This window comes from Ochotona princeps, chromosome 17 (genome assembly GCF_030435755.1).
Source record: "Ochotona princeps isolate mOchPri1 chromosome 17, mOchPri1.hap1, whole genome shotgun sequence".
NCBI classification, from domain to species: Eukaryota; Metazoa; Chordata; class Mammalia; order Lagomorpha; family Ochotonidae; genus Ochotona; species Ochotona princeps.
Genome location: NC_080848.1, coordinates 29,674,408 through 29,699,497, shown reverse-complemented (window position 1 = coordinate 29,699,497; position 25,090 = coordinate 29,674,408). Strand labels below are relative to the sequence as shown.

Genomic DNA, 25,090 nt, shown 5'->3' with positions numbered 1-25,090 from the left:
ATTGAGGAGGAGAGATAGAGAGGAAGATCTTCCGTCTGATGATTCACTCCCAAAATGGCCGCAATGGTCCGAACTGAGTCTATCCATAGCCAGGAGCCAGGAGATTCTTCTGGGTCTCTCACACAGGCACAGGGTCCCAAGGTTTTGGGCTGTCTTCCACTGCTTTCCCAGGCCACAAGCAGGGAGTTGAATGGGAAGCAGGGCCACTGGGACACAAATTGGTGTCCATATGGGATTCCGGCATGTGTAAGGTGAGTACTTTGCATGCTGGGCTTGGCAATTAATATTTTTTTAAAAGATTATTTTTTTGGGGGCCCGGCGGCGTGGCCTACCAGCTAAAGTCCTCACCTTGAACATGCCAGGATCCCATATGGGCACCGGTTCTAATCCCGGCAGCTCCACTTCCCATCCAGCTCCCTGCTTGTGGCCTGGGAAAGCTGTGAGGCCGGCCCTGAGCTTTGGGACCCTGCACCTGCATGGGAGACCTGGAAGAGGTTCCTGGTTCCCGGCTTCAGATCAGTGCAACACCGGCCGTTGCGGCTCACTTGGGGAATGAATCATCAGACGGAAGATCTTCTTCTCTGTCTTTCCTCCTCTCTGTAATTCTGACTTTGTAATAAAAAAAAAATAAATCTTTATTAAAAAAAAAGATTATTTTTTTTACTTGAAAGGCAGATTTTACAGAGAGGAGAGAAACAGTGAACTTGCATTTGCTGTTTCACTACACAAATAACAACAATGGCCAGAGCTGGGGAAGTCTGAAATCAGGACCCAGAAGCTTCTTCTGGGTCTCTCAGGTGCCTGGAGGGGTTCAAGGCTTTGGATCACCCTCCTCTGCTTTCTCAGACCACAAGCAGGAAGCTCATGGGAACTGGTACAGCCAGAATTCAGGAATGCTGGAGAATTAGCCAATTGAGCTGTAGTACTAGTTCTGGCAATTAATATTTTTAAACTAGTTTTCTCTGATGACTACTTTTAACACACACTGAATCATATGTACAAGGCAGCAATAGTTTCATAGACCAAGGTTTTAAAAAAATTAAAACCAATTATTTCTTTAAAGTATACCAAAACCCAAAATGCTCTATGAAGAGGAAGCTGTTGATACTGGTTGTTAGGGCAAAAATATGCATATTTTTAGAGACATTTGAAACCTAGTTATTGTTTTAACAATTTGACCACCTCCCTTTAACCAACTAAGTGACACTACCCTTTTTTGTTTTTTAAATTCATGATAAAGTAAGACTTGCTTAGAACGTAAGTAAAATTTTTAGTCACTACTTAATTAAGTAATTAGAGAAGCAGAGACACACAAAGAGAGAGATTCTAATGTTTCACTCTCCAAATGCTTGTGAATGTCTGGTCATAGGCCAAAGCTAAGAACTAGTAGCTCAGTCTTCATCTCTCAGAGAAAGCAATCTTTCATCTTCTGGTTCACTCCCCAGACGGGCTACAAAGGGTGAGCTAGCCCAGTGTGAAGGAGCTGCTCCAGGTCTCCCTCAGGGGTGCAGAAGCTCCCTTCCACTGCTTTCCCAGGTGCATTAGCAGGGATCTGGATCAGAAGTGGAGCAGCTGGACTAGAATAAGCATCTGTACCCTAGTGTCTATACCTTCTGCTGGCACTGCACAAGGCACCTATACCATATTATAACAGTATACACTATAACACTATACTACACTATAACAAGAGCTATGGAATTTCCTCTTTGTCTTACTTTCTCTTTTTTTGTGATTCTTTCAGACACTTTGAAAAAAGAATTCTCTTAATTCATAATTTCAAATACTAAATGACATTTAATGAATACTGACCATTATGGTCATTCAGGGAATCAAGCAAGGAATGGAAGATCTTTCTCTTGGTCTCTCCTTCTCTTTGAAACTCAACTAAAAATAAATCTTAAAAAAAAGTTGTACAGTGAAGATGTTAGAAAGACAGAAAATGTTTATGTTTCACAATGATACGGGCAAGAGCAGGTAGGAAGTTGTCTAATGCTTAACTAACCATTTTTCGGTGGACAGCAATGATGTACCCTGTAAAGGGATTGCCAGGAAGAGATTGTGCATGACCATTCACCAGTCCATTTGTGAAGTTCTTTTCAGTTCCACACGGCACGACAGTGTTTGGCATTCCATTAGGGATGAAGATTGGTCGGGGCAGATCCCCATTGGTGGCTAGTGTGAATATGCCATTTGTAGATGGGGAAGATGATAAATCTACAAATTCAAAGATCAGTAACATGTCACAAGCTTGTTGTAGCTTCATCTAGATGTTTTTTCCAATTATCCAAAGGATTTGAAGCACACTAACAGTACTCACTGTTTGTTAATAAAAGATAGGGAAAATCACTGCTCAAATAATGGTTCCACATTACTGGAAGACTCAATAAGACTCAATTTCAGACTTTATCCCCATTATGACTACATGGTAAAGCAGCAGTAACTTTTGGAAATTGTTAATCAGAATATGCAAAAACCTACATTAGTGCCATATTATAGCATACAAACAGTTCTAAAACTTGCTTTTTCCTATGTTCTAAAAGTGTATTTCTCCATGCCTTTAAAAATGCTCTAATACAGCACAATTAGTCAAATGTCTAAATTAAAATGAAAGTAAAACTGTATTCCCCCTCAGTCTCATACCACGGCTCAAGTGTTCAATACCCATGTGACTGTGCCAGATGGCAAATATTACACAACTTTTTCATCACGGAGTTCTATTAGATAGTGATGTTCAAAACAAAAAGCAACATTAAATCATCTATGAATTCTCCATCTGAACCATTTGTTAAGTTATCATGAGGAGCTCATTTTCCATGGAGTCCTTTATACGTTCTCAATCAACCTAACAAGCAATAAAAACAAGAACAGACCAAACGACCCTATTAAATCATATGTAATACCATAAAAATGGATTCCTTTCCAGCTTTATTTAATGCTTGTTTTCTCGTGGTGTGCTCTTCTCAAACCATCTGTTTCAAGTTAGCGTTACATAAGTAAGCTAAAAGAGATCTGAAATCCAAAGGTATTTTATGTAATGACTTAGTCTCTCAAGTTGTTTAAATTTTAGGTTCCTCATCTATTAAATGAGGGATATCAGGCAAATGACCAGCAAGGTTTCTTTTGTGCTCCAAATTCTCAATTCTTGTATCCTTGGCACAAACACAAAAATGAGAATAACTCTTGGGCCAATTTAAAGCTGAGGTAATTCCACCTTACCTGTCTGTATCGGACTGGAAGCAGAAGCCGGAGATGCAGGGATGGGAACTTCAAATGCACACAAAAATCCACTCACTGACAGTCGTACTTTTTGGTTGTCCTGAGGGAAGTTCTACAGAAAAAAACAGTAAGATGAAAAGGCAGAGATAATTTGAAATAAATTTTTGCTAAAAGTTTATTCTATTTATTTAAAAGACAGAAGCAGAGGTCTCCGTTTTGCTCCTTAACTCCCCAAATAACCACAATGGTCCAGGGCTGGGCCAGGCAGAAGCCATGAGTCAGAAACCATACCTGGATCTCTAAATGTGTGTGGCAGGGGCCAAAGTTTTTGAGCAATCTTTTGCTGCTTTCCCAGGCGCACGAGCATGGAGCAGGATCAGCAGCAAAGCAGTTGAGACTAGAACTCATTACGTGACAATGCTAGCCCCACCCTTAGATGATAAATTTGACAAATTATCTCTCTGATAGACAACTGATGAGAATGACTAAGAAGCTTTCATCTGGAAACAGTATGATTGAACAATCTTTCAGGTGAAAGAGGAAATTTCAATGAGTAATTACAAATTAACCTCCATGTCAAAGAAACGTGCTATTCCTTCCCAAAGGAAGTATACAGGCTATGGTTGACTTCAGTTTTGGTTCAAGCATCAGAACCAAAGACCCTCAAGGAGATATCACATTCATATTCATATGAAGGAAATGTTAGTGAGGTGGGCTTTGTTTAGAAATTCCAATAATAAATAATAATGATAGTACCAATAATACTAATAGAAGGAGCTTTGTTTGGGGGTAGAGTGTATATTTATTAAATATTTATCCAATTATATAGAAGATGTGATCTGTGTGATTTTACTTTATTCTTTTAATTTTTTAGTGTTGAAAGATCAAGAACATATAGCTGCTCCTTGGTATCTATAGAGGATTATTTCTAGGACTCCAAAAATCTACAGATGCTTTTTTTTTTTTTAAAGATTTTATTATTATTGGAAAGCCGGATATACAGAGAGGAGGAGAGACAGAGAGGAAGATCTTCTGTCCGATGTTTCACTCCCCAAGTGAGCCGCAACGGCCGGTATGCGCCAATCCGAAGCCGGGAACCAGGAACCTCTTCCAGGTCTCCCACACGGGTGCAGGGTCCCAGTGCTTTGGGCCGTCCTCAACTGCTTTCCCAGGCCACAAGCAGGGAGCTGGATGGGAAGTGGAGCTGCCGGGATTAGAACTGGCGCCCATATGGGATCCCGGGGCTTTTAAGGCGAGGACTTTAGCCGCTAGTCCACGCTGCCGGGCCCTACAGATGCTCTTAAATAAGATGGCTCACTTGGGGAGTGAATCATCGGACAGAAGATCTTCCTCTCTCTCTCCTCCTCTGTGTATATCTGGGTGTAATAAAATGAATAAATCTTTAAAAAAAAAAAAGATGGCATAGAATTTGCTTATAATCTATGGACATGTTACTATACACTTTATTTTTTTAAAAGATTCATTTATTTTTATTGGAAAGTCAGATATACAGAGAGGAGGAGAGACAGAGCGGAAGATCTTCCGTCCAATCATCCATTCCCCAAGTGAGTGCAACGACTGGTGCTGCGCCAATCCGAAGCCAGGTGCCAGGAACTTCCTCCAGTCTCCCACACGGATGCAGGAACCCAAGGCTTTGGGCTGTCCTCGACTGCTTTCCCAGGCCACAAGCAGGAAGCTGGATGGGAAGTGGAGCTGCCGGGATTAGAACCGGCGCCCATATGGGATCCTGGAACGTTCAAGACGACGAATTCAACCACGACACTATCACACCAGGCCCTGTATATGACTTTTGGTAATATGGCCATTTTGATGATGTTGATCCTGCCAATCCAGGAACATGGTAAGTTTCTCCATTTTTCAATGTCTTCTTCTACTTTCTTTTTAAATGTTTTATAGATTTCATCAGAGGTTTTCCACATATTCAGTTAGCTTAGTTCCTAGGTATTTAAGATTCTTCTCCGCTATTTTAAAGGGGATTGTACCTACAATTTCTTTCCCATTCATGGAATTATTTGTGTACACTAGTTCCATTGATTTGCATTCATTAATTTTGTGTCCTTCTACCCTGTCAAAGTCTTTTATGAGTTCCAGTAGTCTCTTGACTGAGTTTTTTGGTTCTCCTATGTAGAGAATCATGTCATCTGCAAATAGAGATAATTTCAGTTCCTCATTTCCAATTTGGATTCCTTTCAGTTCTTTTTCTTGGCTAATAGCTCTGGCAAGGACTTCCAACACTATATTGAAGAGTTGTTGTGAGAATAGACATCCCTCTGGCTCCAGATTTTAGTGGAAAGGCTTCCAATCTTTCCCCATTTTGTATGATGCTGGCATTGGGTTTTTCGCTAATTGCTTTGATCATACTGTATAATGTTCCTTCTATGCCTACCTTGCTTAGGGTTTTCAGCACGAAGTGGTGTTGGATTTTATCTAATGTCTTCTTTGCATCTATTGATGATCATATGGTTTTTATGTTTCACTTTACTGATGTGATATATCACATTTATTGATCTGTGAATGTTGAACAATACCTGCATGCTTGGTATGAATCCCATATGGTCTAGGTGAATACATCTACCTGATGCACTATTGGATCCTGTTGGCTAGTATTTTGTTGAGGATCTTTGCTTCTATATTTATCAAGGATATCAGTCTGTAGTTCTCTTTTTCTGTTGTTTCTCTATCTGGCTTTGATATTAAGGTAATATTGGCTTCACAGAAAGACTTTGGAAGAATTGCCTCTCTTTTTATTGTTTGGAAAAGCTTGTGGAGGATTGGGGTAAGTTCCTCTTGAAATGTTTGGTAGAATTCAACAGTGCAGCCATTTGGTCCAGAATTAGCTCTTTGATTCATTGATCTTATGTACAGTTCTCTTGGTTTCTATTTGGTTTACTTCCTCCCTTATTTTGATTATTTCTTTTTTCCTACTAATCTTGATATTGCTTTGTGTTGCTTTTCTAGCTCCTTCAATGTAAGGTCAGCTCATTTACTTGATGTTTTCTAGTTTCTTAACATAAGCATTGATTGAGATGCACTTTCCTCTTAACACTGCCTTGATTGTGTCCAATAAGTTTTGATATGTTGTGTTGATGCCTTCATTTATTTCAATTTCTTCTCTAACCACTGCTCATTTAGTAACATATTATTCAGTCTCTATGCATTCATTTGCAAGTCTTCTTGGGTGTTTTGACTTCTTGGTCTCTAGCTTCACTCCATGACGGTCTGAGAAGATGCATGGTATAATTTAAATTTTTAAAAATTGCTGAGGCTTGTTCTGGGGCCTATAACATGGTCAATTCTGGAGAAGGTTCCATATTCTGATAAAAAAAAAAGTGTATTCTCTATCTGTAGGATGAAAGGTTCAGTGGATTTCAACCAAGTCTATTTGCTCTACAGCTTAGATGAGTTTTGTTGTTGCTTTGCTGAGTTTCCTCATTGATGTTAATGGGGTATAAACTACGGCTGTATTGGAGTCTATTTCTCCCTTTTAGACCATTAATGTTTATTTCATGTAGCCAGAAGTCTTGGCATTTGGCACACATACATTTATTATGGTGATCTCTTCTTTGATCATTAACATGGATAGGTAGCAGTTTGGTGCTGTTATTTTAACAATGGGTTGTTCTTTGATTGAGTCTTCTGTTAGCCTTTTAATGGGATGTTCTCCACATTTGCCTTTGGTTTTGGTAACTGCTATTCCATTTTTCTTTCACTAAAACATCTTTGAGTATATTATTTGTAGAGCAGGTTTAGATAAGGCAGATTCTTGGGAGTTTTTCTTTATTGTGGAAGAATTTTATTTCAATTCCAAAGACAAAGGAGAGCCTTGCAGGATACATTATTCTGGGCTGAAAATTTTTCCCTTTTAGAGTCTGGAATATGTCACTCCATTCTCTCCTGGTCTGTAATGTTTCCTCTGAGAGGTCAGCTGTGAGTTTGACTGGGGTTCCACTATAGGTCACTTGATTTTTCTAATGTGCACATTTTTTTAATTAAAGATTTATTTATTTATATTACAAAAGATATACAGAGAGGAGGAGAGACAGAGAGGAAGATCTTCCGTCCGATGATTCACTCCCCAGTGACCGCAATGGTCAGTGCTGCTTTCCCAGGCCACAAGCAGGGAGCTGGATGGGAAGTGGAGCTGCCAGGATTAGAACTGTGCTCATATGGGATCCCGGTGCGTTCAAGGCGAGGACTTCAGCCGCTAGGCCATGCCACCAGGCCCCTAATGTGTACACTTAAGGATTTTTTCCCCTTATGTTCAACTGAAGAGAGCTTGATCATCATGTGTTGTGGTGAAGTTCATTTTTCATGAACTCTGTTGGGAGTTCTATGACCCTCCTGTATATTGTTTTCCAATTCTTTCTCCAGACTAGCGAAGCTTTTGTTTATTATTTCATTGAATATGAGTACATCTTTAATACCAGTTGCTCTTTCTGTGTCTTCTGGAACTCCCACAATTCTTATGTTGGGCCTTTTAATTGTATTTTTAAATTCTTGGATACATTTTTTAGTTTGGCATAGCTCTGCTTCTAGCTTTTTGTTTGTTTCCCCCTGGTGACAGGAAATACCTTCCAATTCTGAGATTCTTTCTTGTGCTTCATTGATTTTATTTTGGATACTCTCCACTGTACTTTTGTTTCACTGTATTCTTAACTTCTGAAATGTCAGCTTTCATTTGATTTATTTCCTGTGTGATATATTCCTTAAATTCTTTGAACTATATATTTGTGCTTCTCATTGTTGGTCAGAAGCTTTATAATGAATTTTCTAAATTCCGTGTCCCCCATTTTCTTAACGTCTTCCTCAGTTAACTCTGAGGGTGGTAAAGGCTTTTGCTCCTTTGCAGGGGAGTCTTCAGTAATATTAATTGTGCCTCTGTCTCTTATTTTTAACTTTTGACATTCTCCTTAGTGCAGTTTTCTAAGATGCATTATCTACAAGTCTATAAGTTAATTTTTCAGTCAGTATCCTGGGTTAGGAAGACACCAACTATCCCAGGTAACTGGTTTATCAGCGGCATTGATCTTGTCTAGACACACAAGATGTCTTGGTGGGGCACTGCCAGCCAGCCAGGACTACTGGTCTTCAGATCTAAGGACCACACAGATCCTGCAGGACATGAAACTGGCACTGCCCTCCCTGTGGAATCAACCCAGCGTAACTAGCCAAAAAATGCACCCACTCCAGTGTTCGATCCCAGTGTTGTGAGCTATGTCCCACCACCAGTCTGCCCTGCGGAGTTCGCTGCTCCCTTTCCCTTCGTTGTTGGGTCAAACTATTTGGTAGGATTAGCCAGTCCCAGCCTATGTTCGCCTCCTGAGCTCCCCGTGCGAACCCCAGCTCCCACCTAGCTGCCGCAAGAGCCAATCTGTGGCTGCTGCCGGATCCCTGGTTGTTGCTGGAGTCTGGATTGCTGCTCACCAATGGCTGGTGTGTTTTCTGTTCCCTGTAACACTACTCTGCTATTGCGACCTCTTCCCTGTATCCAGGGGGTCTCCAGATACCCCCTTTTTGACTGCCTGATTCCTGCCTTTTCCTGCAAGCTACTACTTGTGCTTTATCCTAATGATTCCCCTTCATCCCGAACACATCTGCACCCTATGCCGCTGTCTTGATTTTCTCCCCTTATACTTTTTAAACCAACTTAGAAATTACAAGTACAAAATCCAAAGATACAGAGGGCTCCTTACATAGTCATAAACCACAATTCTGGAATCCAGGAAATAACTTCTTTAAATATTATTTTTTATTTATTTGAAAGCAACAATTATGAATTGAAGAGGAGGAACAAGACAGACAGAATCTTCCATCTGCAGGCTAACTCTCCAAACAGATGCAATGGTCAGGGATCAGCCAAGCCGACGCTTGGAGCCCAGAGCTTCCTTTAGCTCTGGTTAGTTAAGTTGGTACAGGGACCCAAGCATTTGGCCTATCTTCCACTGTTGTCCTAGGCTTATTAGCAGGGAGCTGGATCAGAAGTGGAACATCCAGGACCTGAAGTGGTGCCCATATGGGATGCTGGTGTCACAGGAAGAGGATTAGTCTGCTACTACACCACAACACTGGCCCCTCACAAAATAATCTAATTTATTAAGAATTCTAGTGAGAGTAGTAGTATAGAAGAGTAATTCTGTGCAGCATGTAACAACTGATGGGGAAAACTTTTACTGTAGTAACATTACTAATCATTCAGTAACTAATCATCCCATTCAGGCATTCTACATATTTTTATTCTTTAAAATATCACCGAGGGACGAGCACCGTGGAGCAAAGGGTTGCATCCCTGCCTGTCACACTTGTATAGCATATGAGCACACTTCAAGTCTGGGCTGCTGAATTTACCTGGGAAAGCAGAGGAAAACGGTCCAAATACTTGGACCCCTGCTCTCCTGGATAGACTTCCAGCCACTGGCTTCAGCGTAGCCCTGCTGTGGCTGATGCAGCCATTTGGAGAGTGAACCAGATAATGGAATCTCCATCTTTCCTTTCTCAGCCAGTCTGCCTTTTAAATAAGCAAATCTTTAGAAAAATTAATCATCATTAGTATTCTTTTATTCTAGTATAAAATCTTTTCACTCTCTGGGATAAAAAATTAGACATGGGGCCCGGCGCCATGGTCTAGTGGCTAGAGTCCTTGCCTTGAACGCACCAGAATCCCATATGGGTGCCAGTTCTAATCCTGGTAGTCCTGCTTCCCATCCAGCTCCCTGCTTGTGGCCTGGGAAAGCAGTCAAGGATGACCCAAAGCCTTGGGATCCTGCACCTGCATGGGAGTTCTAGAGGAAGTTCCCGGCTCCTGGCTTTGGACTGGCGCAGCACCGGCCGTTGCGCTCACCGGGGGGAGTGAATCATCAGATGGAAGATCTTCCTCTCTGTATATCTGACTTTCCAGTAAAAACAAAACGAAACAAAACAAACAAAAAACCAAATAGTAATAGTAATAGTAATAGTAATAGTAATAGTAATAGTAATAGTAATAGTAATAGGTGAGAATAGTGTAATCTTGGAAGGATGTAATCAAAGGTGTCCAAGAAAGAGCAGTTAACATTACCTTTATGTTGGAACTGTGTACTTCTGCAAGAAGGATTTGTTCTGGCTTAAGACCACAGAGGTCACTCAGTTGTTTTTTCAAACCAGTGTACTTTTCATCCATATTTAGTCTTAGTCCGTATCGTACAGGGGTTGTACCGTCTAACTTAATTACTAATGAAGAAAAAAGATCTTTTATCAGCAAAATCCAGGTTTTTCTGGCAGTCTTACAAACTACATGCAGTTGTACGTTTGAAATTAAAAGAAATAAACAAGCATAAAAATGGGCTTACAAGCAAAAATTTCAAATCATGCTGACTGTACTGCTAGATTATAACCATTATGACAATCACTCATTAGAAGCTATCATAAGTAAATAACAAATTTAGGCTGCTTAAATAAGGTAAAAGAAAATGGATTCAAGTAATATTTCAGAATTTTGCTACTCACCTGTTATTTCTAAATGCATGTAACTATCCATTGGTAGTGGCAAAGACAAAAAATTGAAGGGGTCAAATCGGACACTTATATGTCCACATGTCTTACATTTAACCTGGGATCTTAGCTGCCCATGAAACAGATCCACAACAATTGATCGATTTCTCCTCAGATGGTTGTCCCACGCCTAGTAAGAAAAAAGTTAATAAAACTACTTTTTAAAGTTCAAAGGATTAAATATTTCTACACAAATTCAATGAAACTGATTAAATATAATAGCTCTAAATATCAAAGGTATAAACCTTAATTTCCACTTAAAATATAAAAATGTTTCTACCTATACATGTATAACTTAGGCATATAATTAAAAATGTATTACACAAGAGAAAGCAGAAAACTCGTTATGGAATAAAATGCAAAATACTGGATTCAGATGGGAACAGCTATTTCTTATTTGTTCTTACTATGATAACAATCATGAGTATTAAAATTCTTTGTCTTATAATAAAGCAGATAAAATATGCTTATTCAAACAAAGGAACTGCTTAACTCAAAATACTAAAGCAAACGGCAATGAAAACGGTATAACCAGTTTATGTCGTGTCTATGTGTTGAAATATTGTACTATATCCTTTACAAATATATAAATACTACATGTTAATCCAAAATTTAAAGAGGGAAAACAAATCTATACTAAAAAATCCCCACCAAAATATATCTACAGAGAATTATGCATTGCTTTAGCAATCATAGGAATGAGGACTCTAAATTTTGCTGGATAATCATTCCTGCTTCCCAATCACATAAAGTTTATCATTTGAAATGGCAATATTTATTTTTATTTAATGTTCAGTTTTCATTATAGCATAGGAATTAAGCACAGATACATAAATACCTTTGTTTTCACAGAATTCTGGCTATAGAACAATTTAGTATGCATTTAATTTCTGTCACGCTTATTTGTGATCAGAACATTTTACTTATTGCTTACAACAGAAACTCAAAACTGGGCCCGATGGCATGGCCTAGTGGCTAAAGTCCTTGCCCTGAACGCACTGGGATCCCATATGGGCACCGGTTCTAATCCCGGCAGCTCCACTTCCCATCCAGCTCCCTGCTTGTGGCCTGGGAAAGCAGTCGAGGACAGTCCAAAGCCTTGGGACCCTGCACCTGTGTGGGAGACCTGGAGGAGGTTCCTGGCTCCTAGCTTTGGATCGGCATAGCACCGGCTGTTGTGGTCACTTGGGGAGTGAATCATCGGATGGAAGATCTTCCTCTCTATCTCTTCTCCTCTATGTGTATCTGACTTTGCAATAAAAATAAATGTTACAAAAAAACAAAAGAAAAAAAAGGAAAAAAGAAAGAAACTCAAAACTGACAAACCTCGGCAGCTACTTCCCAATCTGGTCGGCCATCACTGTCCTTGAGTTCCACATATGGCTTCTCATGGACTCGGTTCAGATCCTCATGGAGACCATCCAAGAGAAAAGCCAGAAGCTCCTGGGAGTCTTGTTGTTGGAATCCATTAAACCTTGGTGCGTATTTGGCTATTGTCCACTATAAATGTAAGAGAATTCATGGCCATTATTTCCCACTCATAAAATCTGGGATGAACATGCCTTATAATTGAGTCAGAGAGTCCATATAAAGTAATTTAGTAGTTTGCCTCTATTTTATCAAATATGTCTTGGGTAATCATGAAAAATGTTGGCTGATATTATAGTAGTATCAAATAAGCAAACTGAACTCTTCAAGGACACACAGATGGGAAACAGAATAAAACAGAACTAATAAAGGGCCTTTGCTCACACTCAGAGACTTCTTGCTCTATGTAATGTTTTCCTACAGTTTCATCTTTTGGTTCTGTTGCAGGGTAATTTTATGACCGGGGGCAGGGTAGCATGAACCGTTTAACTGTGCAGACTTACAGATTTGTCACAGTGAGCAAGGCATTTGATAACCACTCTGAGTCTTCTTTTCTTCAGTCATAAAATAGGGATAGTAACATCGTATTATGTTATAGTACTAGTTAGAGACTTAAATGGATGGTAAACGCTCAAAATTTTTAGCTTTTGTGCTTATTAATTTTTAACCTAAAAAGCTTTTGCCTTGTTTTAAAGTAGAATAATAGTTTAAACTCGTCTAAAATCCACAATGTCGGTTATTAATTTAAAACTTGCAGTCATTAATTACATTCTTCTACCCTGTTACATTTTTATGTTTTCCAGATGGAGTTAATTGTCTTAGTGATTTTTGGAAATGTATTGGGTATATCTGAAGTCAATCATGCAGTTAGCTACTGACAGTAGTGAAGGATTACCAAAAAATGTTTACTTATTATACAAGGAAGATATTTGATAAGTTAGTAAAATGAACAACACCCAAAACTTTAAGTGTGCCTTTGATCTTTTCTGACACACTAGATATTAACAGTATTTCAACAAGTTCGTGGCAAATGGAACAAAAAGTTTATTTAGCGAAAGTGTTTTGAAGTTTTTGCAGTTTTTATTATTTGCAGTTTTTTCCAACACGTATGGTTTTCATGAACTTTTTGAAGACCTCTGCATATAGCAGTGTTGTGTGTACACATGGATATATCAAAGTATTTGACATGTGGACCCCAAATCACTGACTTAACTTCAGTTAAGAAGTTAAACATTTAAATAAGAAAAAGCATGTAGAGAAAAACGATTCTTAAATAACGGTTTAAGAATTAAAAATTTTTTACGTTATTTTAACCTGCTCACCCGAAGCTTTAATGGGGCAACATTCTTCTGAGTCCCACTCCAGAGCTCCTGTACTAAATCACCATAGCATTTAGCCATATGACCTTTCATACCGATGGGATTTGTCCTAGAAGTTTGAGAGCAAAATTCATTACCAAAGATTCTCAGAAGTCACAATCATGTGGCGAGAGATGCCCAACATTTTACATCAAATTATCTTTTCCTTCTGAAGATAGATAGATATCCCCGAGGTTTTATTTCATACTAAATAGGGCTCTAATATTTTTCTCAATCAGGGTCAAGAAATTTAGGTGATACCATGTCCATATCAAAGTCACAGCAGATTAAGAGGTCAATAGTTCAAAAAAAGATTACCTGTTGAGTTCATAAAGATGTCTCCCTGAGATAAAATACTGTGTCAATGGCTGTGTGTTGCTAACACACTGGATGCTTGAATTCATGAAGCATGTATTTCCCAGGTTACTCAGACCAGTAGCTCCCTTTTCTGTGGGAACTAGAACAAACAATATAACAATCAAAGCTGAGCTATGGGAATGTTATATAATAAACAGTAACTTGTGTTCAATGCATTGAATTTTATATCTCTTAATCCACTAAAGTGGGGGAGCTAATCTTTATCTTAGCCGGTCTTTCAAATGTTAAAGTTGAGAAGGTCTAGCTTGAGCAATTGCATGAGCCAGCCTCATTTGTAACTCATAAGGAACAATTATTCTAATTTCTAGGAATTTTAAAAAGAAAACTCAATGTCCGGCAGGGGTCCATGAGGTGGGAGTGGAGGACAGGAAGGTGTGAAGAGAACTGTTCCATTGCAGGCAAAGCTGCAAGGAATTTGCCGCTGCATAGCAAGGCTCAGCAGATGTCTCTGCATCCACCTGAAGGCATTTCCAATTCCCTTTGCATGGACACTGGACAACCCCACTGAAATTTCTGTAATCGATTTAGCCAGTGTCTGCCACTATCAATGTGAGCTTGGAAGCCCCCACTGACCATATGCTAATCAAGGGCGTTAAGTCCCTAGGTATAATGGGAATCTATTCTTTCCTTCTTTCCTTGATCTTTAGGTCCCTCCCTCTGTGATGCATTTCCTTCATTAACTGATTCAAGACTAAATTGTAGAATGAAGATCGTAGTAGGAATGTGTTACTGACTGATAGGTGCCTTCTACCGAGAACTTTCTGACCACAGGATTAGGGCGGCTGATATCCTGCCTCAAGGTGAAACAAAGGGTAGAATTATCCTTGGAAACACCCACTTGACTTGTGACTGCTTCTGTATAAAGGGGACAGCTTTTTTGCATTGTCCATTATGATTCTGAAATTGTAGTGGTCCATTTCTTTTCTATGCTTAATCCATGTACCCTTCGGAAGTCCCGAACTCTGCTGGAGCTGGACTCCGGCAATGTCCTTCCAGAATATTTCAAAAATTAAAATTGTTGGGGCTGTGTTCTTGTGTAGCTAGTTAAGCACCTGGGATCTCATATGGGTGCCAGTTGAGGTGCTGCTCTATTTTGGATCCAGTTCCCTGCTAATATGCTTTAGAAAACAGTGGAAGGAGGTACAGTCACATGTCTGCTAAAGATGGCTGCACTCAGAGTTAAGCAAAGGTTATAGCGCAAGCCTTGGCAGTGGCTGCTTCTTGACGATGAGCGTCAAGGGCTCAAAATGGGAAATCATGAACCAGGTACTGTCAAAGAAAACTTAACAACTTTGGATATCATAACCAGAAAAATTAGTCAGCTTCCAGATCCAGAAAGGAATCTATTTGAACATGGATCAACATATGTTGGAATTAACACTGCTGTCTCTGGCCTAATAGCAAACAGTCTTTTACTGTGTGTCATGAATGTGACTCATGTGCCTATAGCTGCTGGCTGACCAATGGCAGCGATTCCATTTTTGACAGCACATGCATCTTATAAAGATTTTGGGTTTTCCTTTGAGTACAGGCGATTTAAATTATGAAACCTGTACCTCAATACAGGGTGGACTGGTTGGTCTTGTTTTCGGTGGTCCATACCTTATTTTTTTAGTTATACCTTATAGCCAGGTTTCAATCAATCAGTCCTGATGCCAGAGAAAGGAAGCATCATAACTTGCTGCATTAGAATTTCAAAGCCTGTATTTAGGAAGATGGCAGTTCCCATTTTGCTCCAGACTCTGTTTGCAGCATACCTGGGGTCTAGACAACATCAACTACTTATAAAGACCCTATAGCTACCTGAAACTGGCTTAAATTTTCACCAATTTAAGTAAATACCTGTACAAAAATAAAATATTAGAAGAAATAACATGTACGTAAGATTACGAATACAGGCTTGTCATTTATCATGTGAAATACATGTCTGGAGCTTAAAGGCTTGCACTTAGTCCAGTCCCATCCATTTCAGTCATGTGAAAGGTGAACCTGTGGACAGAAGACAACTCTCCCTCTTTCTCTCTGTATTCTGCCTTTCAAATAAATAACCTTTGGAAAATGAAAGTTAAATTATTTGATTTCTGAGTTAGAAATTTAGAAAATAATATAATGTTGAGTTTTTATTTTTATCAACATCAAATGCTGCTTCAAAGAAAAAAGAAAGACGAAGTCTAATAACTTTTTAACTAGAAAACCAAAACTTGTTAGCATTTCAACAGTTGAGAGAAGAAAACAAGAAATACATTTAAAATTATCTCAGAAAATAATATACTTTAAGACTTACCCTTGTGTCTATCTATTTTACTGCTGTTCGCTATAAAGGACATCTCCTCAGGCCAACTCATGTCTTTGTTGCGGACTGTAAAGAGAAATGGGAATATATTATTTTTATCTGCACAATTTAAACCCACTCAGTTTCTTCTGCTTAAAGATTTCTAAATCAGAAACCAAAAAAAAAAAAAAAAATCAATTTAAATAATTGGCTCTGAAACCATTTCTATTCTTTATATTGTTAGAATAAGTTATTACTTCAATTGCCTACTCAAAGTAAAATTATACCCTATCATCTATAAATGTAATTAAAGCTTAGATACAATGGAATTTTTAAATCTTTAACCTCCAGAAATATCATAATTCTTTCTTAAATTGTATCCATGTCAGAGTAATCTACTCAATTTAACACAATGGTTAGTGATATTTCTACAAATCTTGAAAGAGAAAAAAAAAAAAAAAACAACCCACTGTCTAAAATCAATGTGTGAAAACACAAGCAGCTCTGCTGGTGAGTAGCCACCGTTGACGACTAATGAAACCTGTATGCCACTAACTATGTAAGAAAGCTGATCTCGGGCCCAGCGGTGTGGCCTAGCGGCTAAAGTCCTCAGCTTGAATGCCCCGGGATCCCATATGGGGGCCGGTTCTAATCCCGGCAGCTCCACTTCCCATCCAGCTCCCTGCTTGTGGCCTGGGAAAGCAGTCGAGATGGCCCAAAGCTTTGGGACCCTGCACCCGCATGGGAGACCCGGAAGAGGTTCCCGGTTCCCGGCTTCGGATCGGTGCAGCACCGGCCGTTGTGGCTCACTTGGGGAGTGAATCATCGGATGGAAGATCTTCCTCTCTGTCTCTCCTCCTCTCTGTATATCCAGCTTTCCAATAATAATAAAATCTTTAAAAAAAAAAAAAAAAAATGAAAGCTGATCTCCTCACTCTAAATTTCAAAACAATTTGAAAATCTTAGGAAACTGCAGTGTATAACTGAGTTCAAGTGTTTTCAACCTGCTCATCCCTTGCTAGCCAGTGACTATAGGCAAGTTATTTTCCTTTCAAAGAAATCTACATTTTATGAGATTATTAAAATTCAGTGGGCTTTCTTTACCATAAAGAGTATAATGATCAAATTAATCTGCTTTGGAAAAGTTATAAATTAATAACTCTTCATATTCTCCCATTAAGAATCCAACAGGAGTGTAGATGTATACTCTCATGATCACATACCCTCAATGACCAGATGCTGTTCATCCTGGATTTTCAAATATTCCAATCTATGATCTTCATCATCCAGAAGTGTAAGGTAATTCTATATAATGAGATCTTTTTGTTAATTCTGTTAGCAAACTTGAAACAAATATAAAAGTAAAAAAGAATGATAAAAACTTTTTGCAGTTACATAATCCATTTACAAATATTTGGGAAAATAGAGCTGGCTGGAAATATTGAGCAGCACAACAAAGGAAGGACAACATTGGGTTTATATTGTATATTCCTCAAATAATATTACATAAGATTAGGGTGGAGACTAGGGAAAGCATACAAGACATTTAAAACTAAAGCTTGTTGAGACTTAGATTTTCTGATGAGTTTGCAGACATCCTTAGTACCCAGTGTGAAGTTTAGTAAGTGTGCTGAATGGAATTTGATCACTTATTTAGGAACTGAAAATATGGAACCAAACACAAAATTAGTTCCTTTATAAGCTAACAACCTGAGGAGATACTGTTACATTCCTATTTCACTCATGACAAACCTAAAATACAAAGATTAAGTGGTCTGCCCTTAGTTACACAATTTTAAAGTGGCAGAACCAAGGCATTTAATTTCTGACAGTGTGACTCCATTTGCAATACAGTGTAACTTGTTGGGCAATACTGCCCCTCACTGGTGACCAAAGGAAGAATGCATAGTGAAGAGGTCTGGTTAAAACCACACTTAGGATCCAATTTCAGGGTATGATCTACATTGACTGTGGAAGGCAATTAATAGAATTGCCGTGGAGAAGAGGGGTTAGAGGATAAGAAGAGCTTTCCATGGTTTATTTGCGTACTGTATATTTTTGGAATATATAACCTTAAATAAAAAATGAAATAAAATATAGAGCTGAAATTTTCACTGAGATCTTAGACATGGCTTTTTAATTACTACGGAGAAAAATCCCATACTCATGAATAAAGATTTAACACTTTTTAAGAGTTTTTATCAGACTCTTACCTCACTATTGTACAGCCACAGGCGCATATCCTCTTCTTTGATGCGCAGCCTTTGAGACAGATATTCATGAATCTCTTTGATGGTCTGCATTCGACTAAAACAGCCTGTATAGGCTAAGACTCGCTTTAAAGGTGCATTCGGAGAAGGTACATTTCCTATGGTTACAGTAATCACAATAAGGAAAAAGGCAGGTGTAAAAAAAGAACATTTGTTTCAGCAATGGGGTCCATGCTATTTTGGAAAACGATGTTAAATGAGGTTTAATTTTATAAATGAAGTGTACCATAAAGTTTTAAAAATAGAGGTAGGAGAATAAAGTGTCTAGAAGTGAATTCAAAGTTCAAACTTGGAAAACTACAGCAACAAAAGTACAGAGCCCAAATATTGGCAATATTAAGAGCTCAAGGAGAGTGGGGACACGCTGGAAAATGACTGGCAATGCTGAATGGCTGCTCTTAACTGGGTCACACTAATCAGCAAAACAAAATAAAACCCCCAGTAAGAACGTGAGGGAGATAGAGGCTGACACTGCAGCATGAGTTAAACTGCTGTCTGTAATACCAGCTTTCAATAAATAAATCACAATAATTAAAAAAAAAATAATGGGAGGGGAGAAAACATGAGATGGGCTTTGAAATTCAGATAGATAATTGGATTCACCTGATTCAATTTCTTAAAATAGCCCCCAAATCACTAATCCCATCACTCACAGCCATTAAATGGCCCAGTTATCTGGCACACTTAGTACAATTACACAATGAAGAGAAATTGAGTTAAAATACAGACTATACATGGCCAAATAATTTTAAAATGAAACCAAAAGACTTCCCATGATGAAATACATAAGTAAAGTCTTATTGAAAAGGAGGAGGAAGAAAAAAAATTACATAGTCTGTTAGGCCAACAGCAGCGCAGCTAAGAATCTGAATTCCTGAAGCGTCAAAGGTTGAAACACAAAGTGGCAGCCATCCTGCAGTATGGGAGGAGCTTGGCTTTAGGCACCCCATTCCCAGAATATTAGAATCCCAGGATGCTCAAAGCCCTTAACACAAAATGGGCAGGACTTAATTTAACTCAGACACATCCTTCTGTATACTTTAGGAAAATGATAAGCAGATTCTGTACATTTTCAATAGACTCAAATTCTTATAAAATGTTTTTCATCCAAGGTCGGTTGATCTTTTGGATGTTTAACCTGCAGATAAGATGGGTGACTGTACAGGGGAAAAAGGAGAAGAGTGAAAGAAGAATGTATCAAGAAGAATTCATACTTCTAAAGAAGGTGAAATGACAAGAGATTAGAGAAATAAATAGTTTACTAGAAGTACCTCCCCGCGCCTCCCCCTCCAAAAAAACCTTGCTAGGCTTGGTGGTAGAAGTGTGGTATAACTTGTAAAACCAAGGCCTAGGGCACTAGCATCCCATTTGGGTGCTGGTTCAAGTCCTGGGTGCTATACTTTCAATCTAGCTCCCTGTTAATGTGCCTGAAAAGCGGAAGATGGCTCAAGTCTGGTCGCTGTAGCTATGTGGGAGATGTGGAAGCAGCTACTGGGTTCCTGGATTTGGACAGGCCCAGCCTTGGCCTTTGCAGCCATTTGGGCAGTGAACCAGCAGATGGGAGATCTCTGTCTCTCGCTTTTTCTCTTTGTAATTCCTTTAAATAATAATAATAATAAAGAAAGAAAAAAGAAGATTGCTAAATCCCAGTTAACTATTCAGTGAAAAATATAGACAAAGTTGAACCTTACATGGTCACCCTTGGCTATGTATAGGAAGCTGTATTTTATTATACAACCTCAAGTGAAAGTATAAATCCATCAATATAATCCTTTCAGTGTACAAATATACATTCCAGGCAGTTTTCCAGCCAGTCAGTGGCAATTTGTCTCTTCCTATCACTTCATGGGCTTTCAGTAAGTTTATACTTACTAAATAAGCAGATAAAAATATTGGCATCATCAACTTTGCAAAGCTTCTAAAAAGAAACTATTCACCTAAACTGGCTGAAAAATTATCTAAGCAATAATGACTTCTTTAGCCTTGTCTTTAGGAAAATCTACATCTAAGTTAAGGTAACTATGGCAAGGCTTGTGAATTCAAAAGGAAAGCAGAACCTATTAAACAGTTATTATAAATTAAGTGTCTGAGAAAGATGAACATTAAGTTATGGCAGAAAAAAACTTAACCATAATCAATTTTTAAGAACATAGCAAAGCAAATCTTTTACTATGAGAAAGCAAAGGATAATCTCTAAAAGAAAACAAAAAAGCAAATTTTTCTTATTAAACATCAGAGGATTAGTTGTAAGATTACAGCAAGAAAAATATGTTTTATAAACTTCAAAATGATTAATGATTGATTTCACAGTTAATTAGTAAGGAATGAAATCTCAAATTAAGAACAAATTTGGAGCATCAGAACTACCCAATTCCAGGATTCAGAAGCATTTGCAAGCATAGTGTCCAAGTCAATCTCTATTGTCCTAAGCCACGATAAGAAACTCTGAGTTCTTTTTATAGCAAGCTCATTATACAGGCAGCCACTTATTAAAAATAATTGTGTGGTTTTGAATGGCACCAACAAATCTAGTGGAATTTATAGAAGCAGCAAAAATCTAGGTAGGATTCACACAAGAGTTATAAAGAATACTTACTAAAAGCGCAACAACACATCTTGCCTCTCATGTTATCTTTCAAAGAGAATTGAAAAAGACATATGCTATGGGTGCCCATGAAATCAAATCTAATACTTGTAGTTATTGGAAAATTAAACCAAGAAATTTTCATAGGAATTCTATTGCACTATTCCTCAATGTTTTCCCCAAAGACAAAGTTTGGTTAGAAAGAGGTCACTGGATTGTTATATACTTCTTACTAAACAATACATAAGTGAATCATCATATATTATTGGAGTTTAATCTTTAAGAAATAATTCACTGTGTTTAAATTTAAAGTTAGAAGGGTACTTACATTGGATCGGTTTGAGTTTCTGTGCATTAAGTTACAATACAGCCTGAGACTGTATAAATGGTTGAACTCATTTACTATTGAAAAACAATTTCATATATTTGCAAAAGTACAGATCAAGTCTCATTAAACAATAACCGTTCACTTTATAGAAATAACTTTACCTTATACAAAAGCCAAAGGGAATTTTTTGCACACTATATATTAAAATAGAAACATTGTGTGTTTCACAGGTTACGTGTCTTCCAAAGCCAATGTGTCAACTTCATTTTCAAAAAATATATTCTTTACTTTGCATTCTCTCACTTTAAAAACCTTCTTAGCTATAGCACAAGAAATACATCATTTTTGCCAAACACTCATAGAAGCAAATTCAAAACATGGTATGTCATAGGAATCGCATTTTAAATAAATCTGAGTAGAACTGAAAAGACAAGTCTATGACCAGTAAACTACAACATGGGTCTAGCAACAGTTTACAATAGCTTACCTCACCTAAAAGAATTAAATATAAAAATCTATTCCTATTAACTATTTATGGAAATAATTTCTATCAGTTTGCTGCTGAGTTTTTGCTTCTACTCCCATGTAGTATTATCCATGACCAGAAATCTGAGCCTCATGAATGAATTACTGATTTTGCATCAAAGTCGAAGGGAACATACACTAGCACAGTGGCATCAGACTTAGAGCAACTTGGTATCACTATGTTTTTCATTTTTTTAAAAAAAATGAAAATTCAGGGTATTCTTGCTGCATTCTTAAGTTACCTCTTGGTAAATGTTGAGGAAACATTCTCAGGCTCATCATACCCATATTCACCCAGATGTTGGATTGCTGTGTCCGGGTGGCAGGCTGCTGTCGCAGGAAGAGAAGGTAGCAAGGAAACAATTCCAGTTCTGGGATGTCTGTCTTGCTATTCTTGATCACCTGTTTTGTTTAAAAAAATAAATAAATAAAAGTGATCATTCTAAAAGAAACAAAAAAAATTACCTTCATTAGATTTATCATTATAAATCTGGGATTTAGTATACTAACACTAAAATGCTTCATAAATTCAATACTTCAATAGTACTGAGACTCACATGAGTATATTTAAATTACACAGATTTTAATACTTTCAGGTTCCTGTTCCTAAAACTATACTCCAAGAACAGAAATTCTTGTGAATATTTTCCATCTTTAAATTAAAAAACACTAACAAAAAAAATTGAGGAAAAGTCTTTGGTATTATCTGTAATTCTATTATAATCCTTCACTTTTTTTTTTAAAGATTTATTCATTTTATTACAGCCAGATATACACAGAGAGGAAGATCTTCCATCCGATGTTTCACTCCCCAAGTGAACCGCAACGGGCCGATGCGCGCCGATGCGAAGCCGGGAACCTGGAACCTCTTCCAGGTCTCCCACGCAGGTGCAGTGTCCCAATGCATTGTGCCGTCCTCAACTGCTTTCCCAGGCCACAAGCAGGGAGCTGGATGGGAAGTGGAGCTGCCGGGATTAGAACCGGCGCCCATATGGGATCCCGGGGCTTTCAAGGCGAGGACTTTAGCCGCTAGGCCACCGTGCCGGGCCCAATATAATCCTTCACTTTTAAATATCATCTATAAAAATGAATAACTTTCTGAGGACAAATTCATACTGCTGGAGTTAAACAAGTAAAAATTTACAGAAGTAGATTAAATTACATAGTACATGGCTTTAATTACACAGTTGTATTGTCATTCAAGGGTTAACAATCTATACTATTCCTATAATGTACAATTATACTATGTTCATAAAACCAGATCACTGGACACTATTTAGTAACATCCCATTTCTTTAATACATATAATTATAAATTTTTAAAAAATATTTATATATTTTTATTGCAAAGACAGATATATATATATAGAGGAGGAGAGACAGAGAGAAATATCTTCTGTCCGATGATTCACTCCCCAAGTGACCACAATGGTCAATGTGCACCAATCCAAAGCCAGGAGCCAGGAACTTAAAAAAAAAAAAAGATGTATGTTTTTATTGGAAAATCAGATACACAAGAGAGGAGAAGAGACAGAGAGGAAGATCTTCCATCCGATGATTTACTCCCCAAGTGACCACAATGGCCAGAGCTGAGTCAATCCAAAGCCAGGAGCCAGGAACCTCTTCCAGGTCTCCCTCACAGGTGCAGGGTCCCAAGGCTTTGTGCCATCCTCGACTGCTTTCCTAAGCCCCAGGCAGGGAGCTGGATGGGAAGTGGAGCTGCCGGGATTAGAACTGGCACTCATATGGGATCCCTGTGCGTTCAAGGCGAGGACTTTAGCCGCAAGTCACCGCGCTGGGCCAAAAATAAATAAAACTTAAAAAACAAAACAAAACAAAACAAAAAAACACAAAACTGGAGGTAAAGGCTGGCACTGTGCACTGTGGTGTAGCAAACCAAATCCTTACTTGTGTTGCCAGCATCCCATATGGGCACTGGTTGGAATTCTGACAATTCTACTTCTAATCTAACCCCTGTGAACTGGGAAGGAAGAAGAGGAAGGCCCAAAAGTTGAGTCAGAGTGCTGTGAGCCAGTCACACTTCCACTCCCAATCCAGCTTCCAGGAGGCAGCAGGTGAGTTAAGTTTCAGTGCAGTTCCTTTCTCCTGGCTTCGGCCTTGTCCAGTCTTGGTTGTTACAGGCATTTCAGAAATTACCTATTGGACAGAAGATCCCTCTCTTTGTCTCTTTTACTCTCTGTCACTCTGCCTTTCAAGCAAAAATAAATACATGGGGCATACAGATTAAACCTCTGTCTGTGGCGCCAGCATCCCATATAAGTGTCTGCTTATGTCCCAGCTGCTCCATTTCTAATCCAGCTTTCTGCTTATGGCCTGGCAAAGCAGTGGAGGCTGGCTGAGGTCCTTGGGCTCCTGCACCCATATGAGAGACCCCGAAGAGGTACCTGGCTCCCAGTTTCGGCTCAGCTCAGTTTTGGCCTTGCATTTAACCATTGCATTTGGGGAGTGAACCAGTGGATGGAAGATTTTCTCTCTGTTTTTCCTTTTCTTTTTTTTTTTTTTTGTTTTTTTTTTTTTTATAATCTATTTTATTGTGTTGTTGACAATCTTTACATAGTTAATTACAGTTAAAGAAAGAAAAAGAAAAGAAAAAAAAAAAAGGTTCAGGGGGATAGGGAAGTGGGTAATACTATTATGTCCACATTGTTTCCATCTTGTATCTGAGGTAAAGGGGGATATTGAGGGGGAAGCCCCACCCGGTTTCCCACCCACCCCGAGTCCCGGATGTGGGGCATGCTCTGAGATATGTGCTCGAGTGGTGTTAATAGTTCTCCGGTTATGAATCGCTGCCAGTTTCGCTCAATGAGGTCGTCCACTGATTGATAGGGTCCATCATAAAGTCTCCGTTTGCCCCATATATCGCTGCCAACATATAGCTGAGATGAATGATTGATCTAAAAACAGTGGTTAGATGCCACGAAGTAGGTGGCAATGCCTTAACCGTATGTGTGTTGTCAGGCCCGAGGGCCTCTTCCATCCTTGTCAAGGGGAGTGCTAACCTTCTCTCCTTTCATACAACACTGTTTTTCCTTTTCTAATTCTGCCTTTCAGATAAAAATAAATAAATCTTCATTAAAACAAAATAAAAGAAAGCAAACAAACAACAACAATAACAAAAGAAAAAACAAACCAAACCAAACAAAAAACCCACAACACAACTCCGGAGGTACAAAACAAATATTATACATTGCTGGAAAAGGATTTTTTAAGCAGCTCCCCCACA

At 38.5% G+C, this 25,090-nt stretch overlaps 1 protein-coding gene, 1 non-coding gene and 1 pseudogene across 4 annotated transcripts in view; 1 reads left to right on the top strand and 2 right to left on the bottom strand.

Moving 5' to 3' along the window:
* USP32 (ubiquitin specific peptidase 32) overlaps positions 1-25,090 on the bottom strand; it is a 154,504-nt gene that overhangs the window by 26,162 nt on the left and 103,252 nt on the right. The window contains exons 16-27 of one of the 3 annotated variants that reach the window (XM_058676199.1): positions 22,090-22,249; positions 21,007-21,042; positions 18,354-18,508; positions 17,364-17,445; positions 16,153-16,227; positions 13,809-13,947; positions 13,455-13,560; positions 12,091-12,264; positions 10,720-10,894; positions 10,292-10,443; positions 3,217-3,328; positions 2,003-2,214 (exon numbers count right to left, since the gene is read on the bottom strand). In XM_058676199.1, the coding sequence (XP_058532182.1) occupies positions 2,003-2,214; positions 3,217-3,328; positions 10,292-10,443; positions 10,720-10,894; positions 12,091-12,264; positions 13,455-13,560; positions 13,809-13,947; positions 16,153-16,227; positions 17,364-17,445; positions 18,354-18,508; positions 21,007-21,042; positions 22,090-22,249 (1,578 nt within the window). The remainder of the gene's footprint in view (positions 1-2,002; positions 2,215-3,216; positions 3,329-10,291; positions 10,444-10,719; positions 10,895-12,090; positions 12,265-13,454; positions 13,561-13,808; positions 13,948-16,152; positions 16,228-17,363; positions 17,446-18,353; positions 18,509-21,006; positions 21,043-22,089; positions 22,250-25,090) is intronic. The other 2 variants (XM_004590953.3, XM_058676200.1) reach the window with 2 other exon arrangements.
* On the top strand, positions 15,116-15,706 carry LOC105942134 (transmembrane protein 126A-like; annotated as a pseudogene).
* Positions 24,763-24,888, bottom strand: LOC131482464 (U6atac minor spliceosomal RNA). The gene has a single exon (XR_009247020.1). It is a non-coding gene; the product is annotated as a U6atac minor spliceosomal RNA (small nuclear RNA).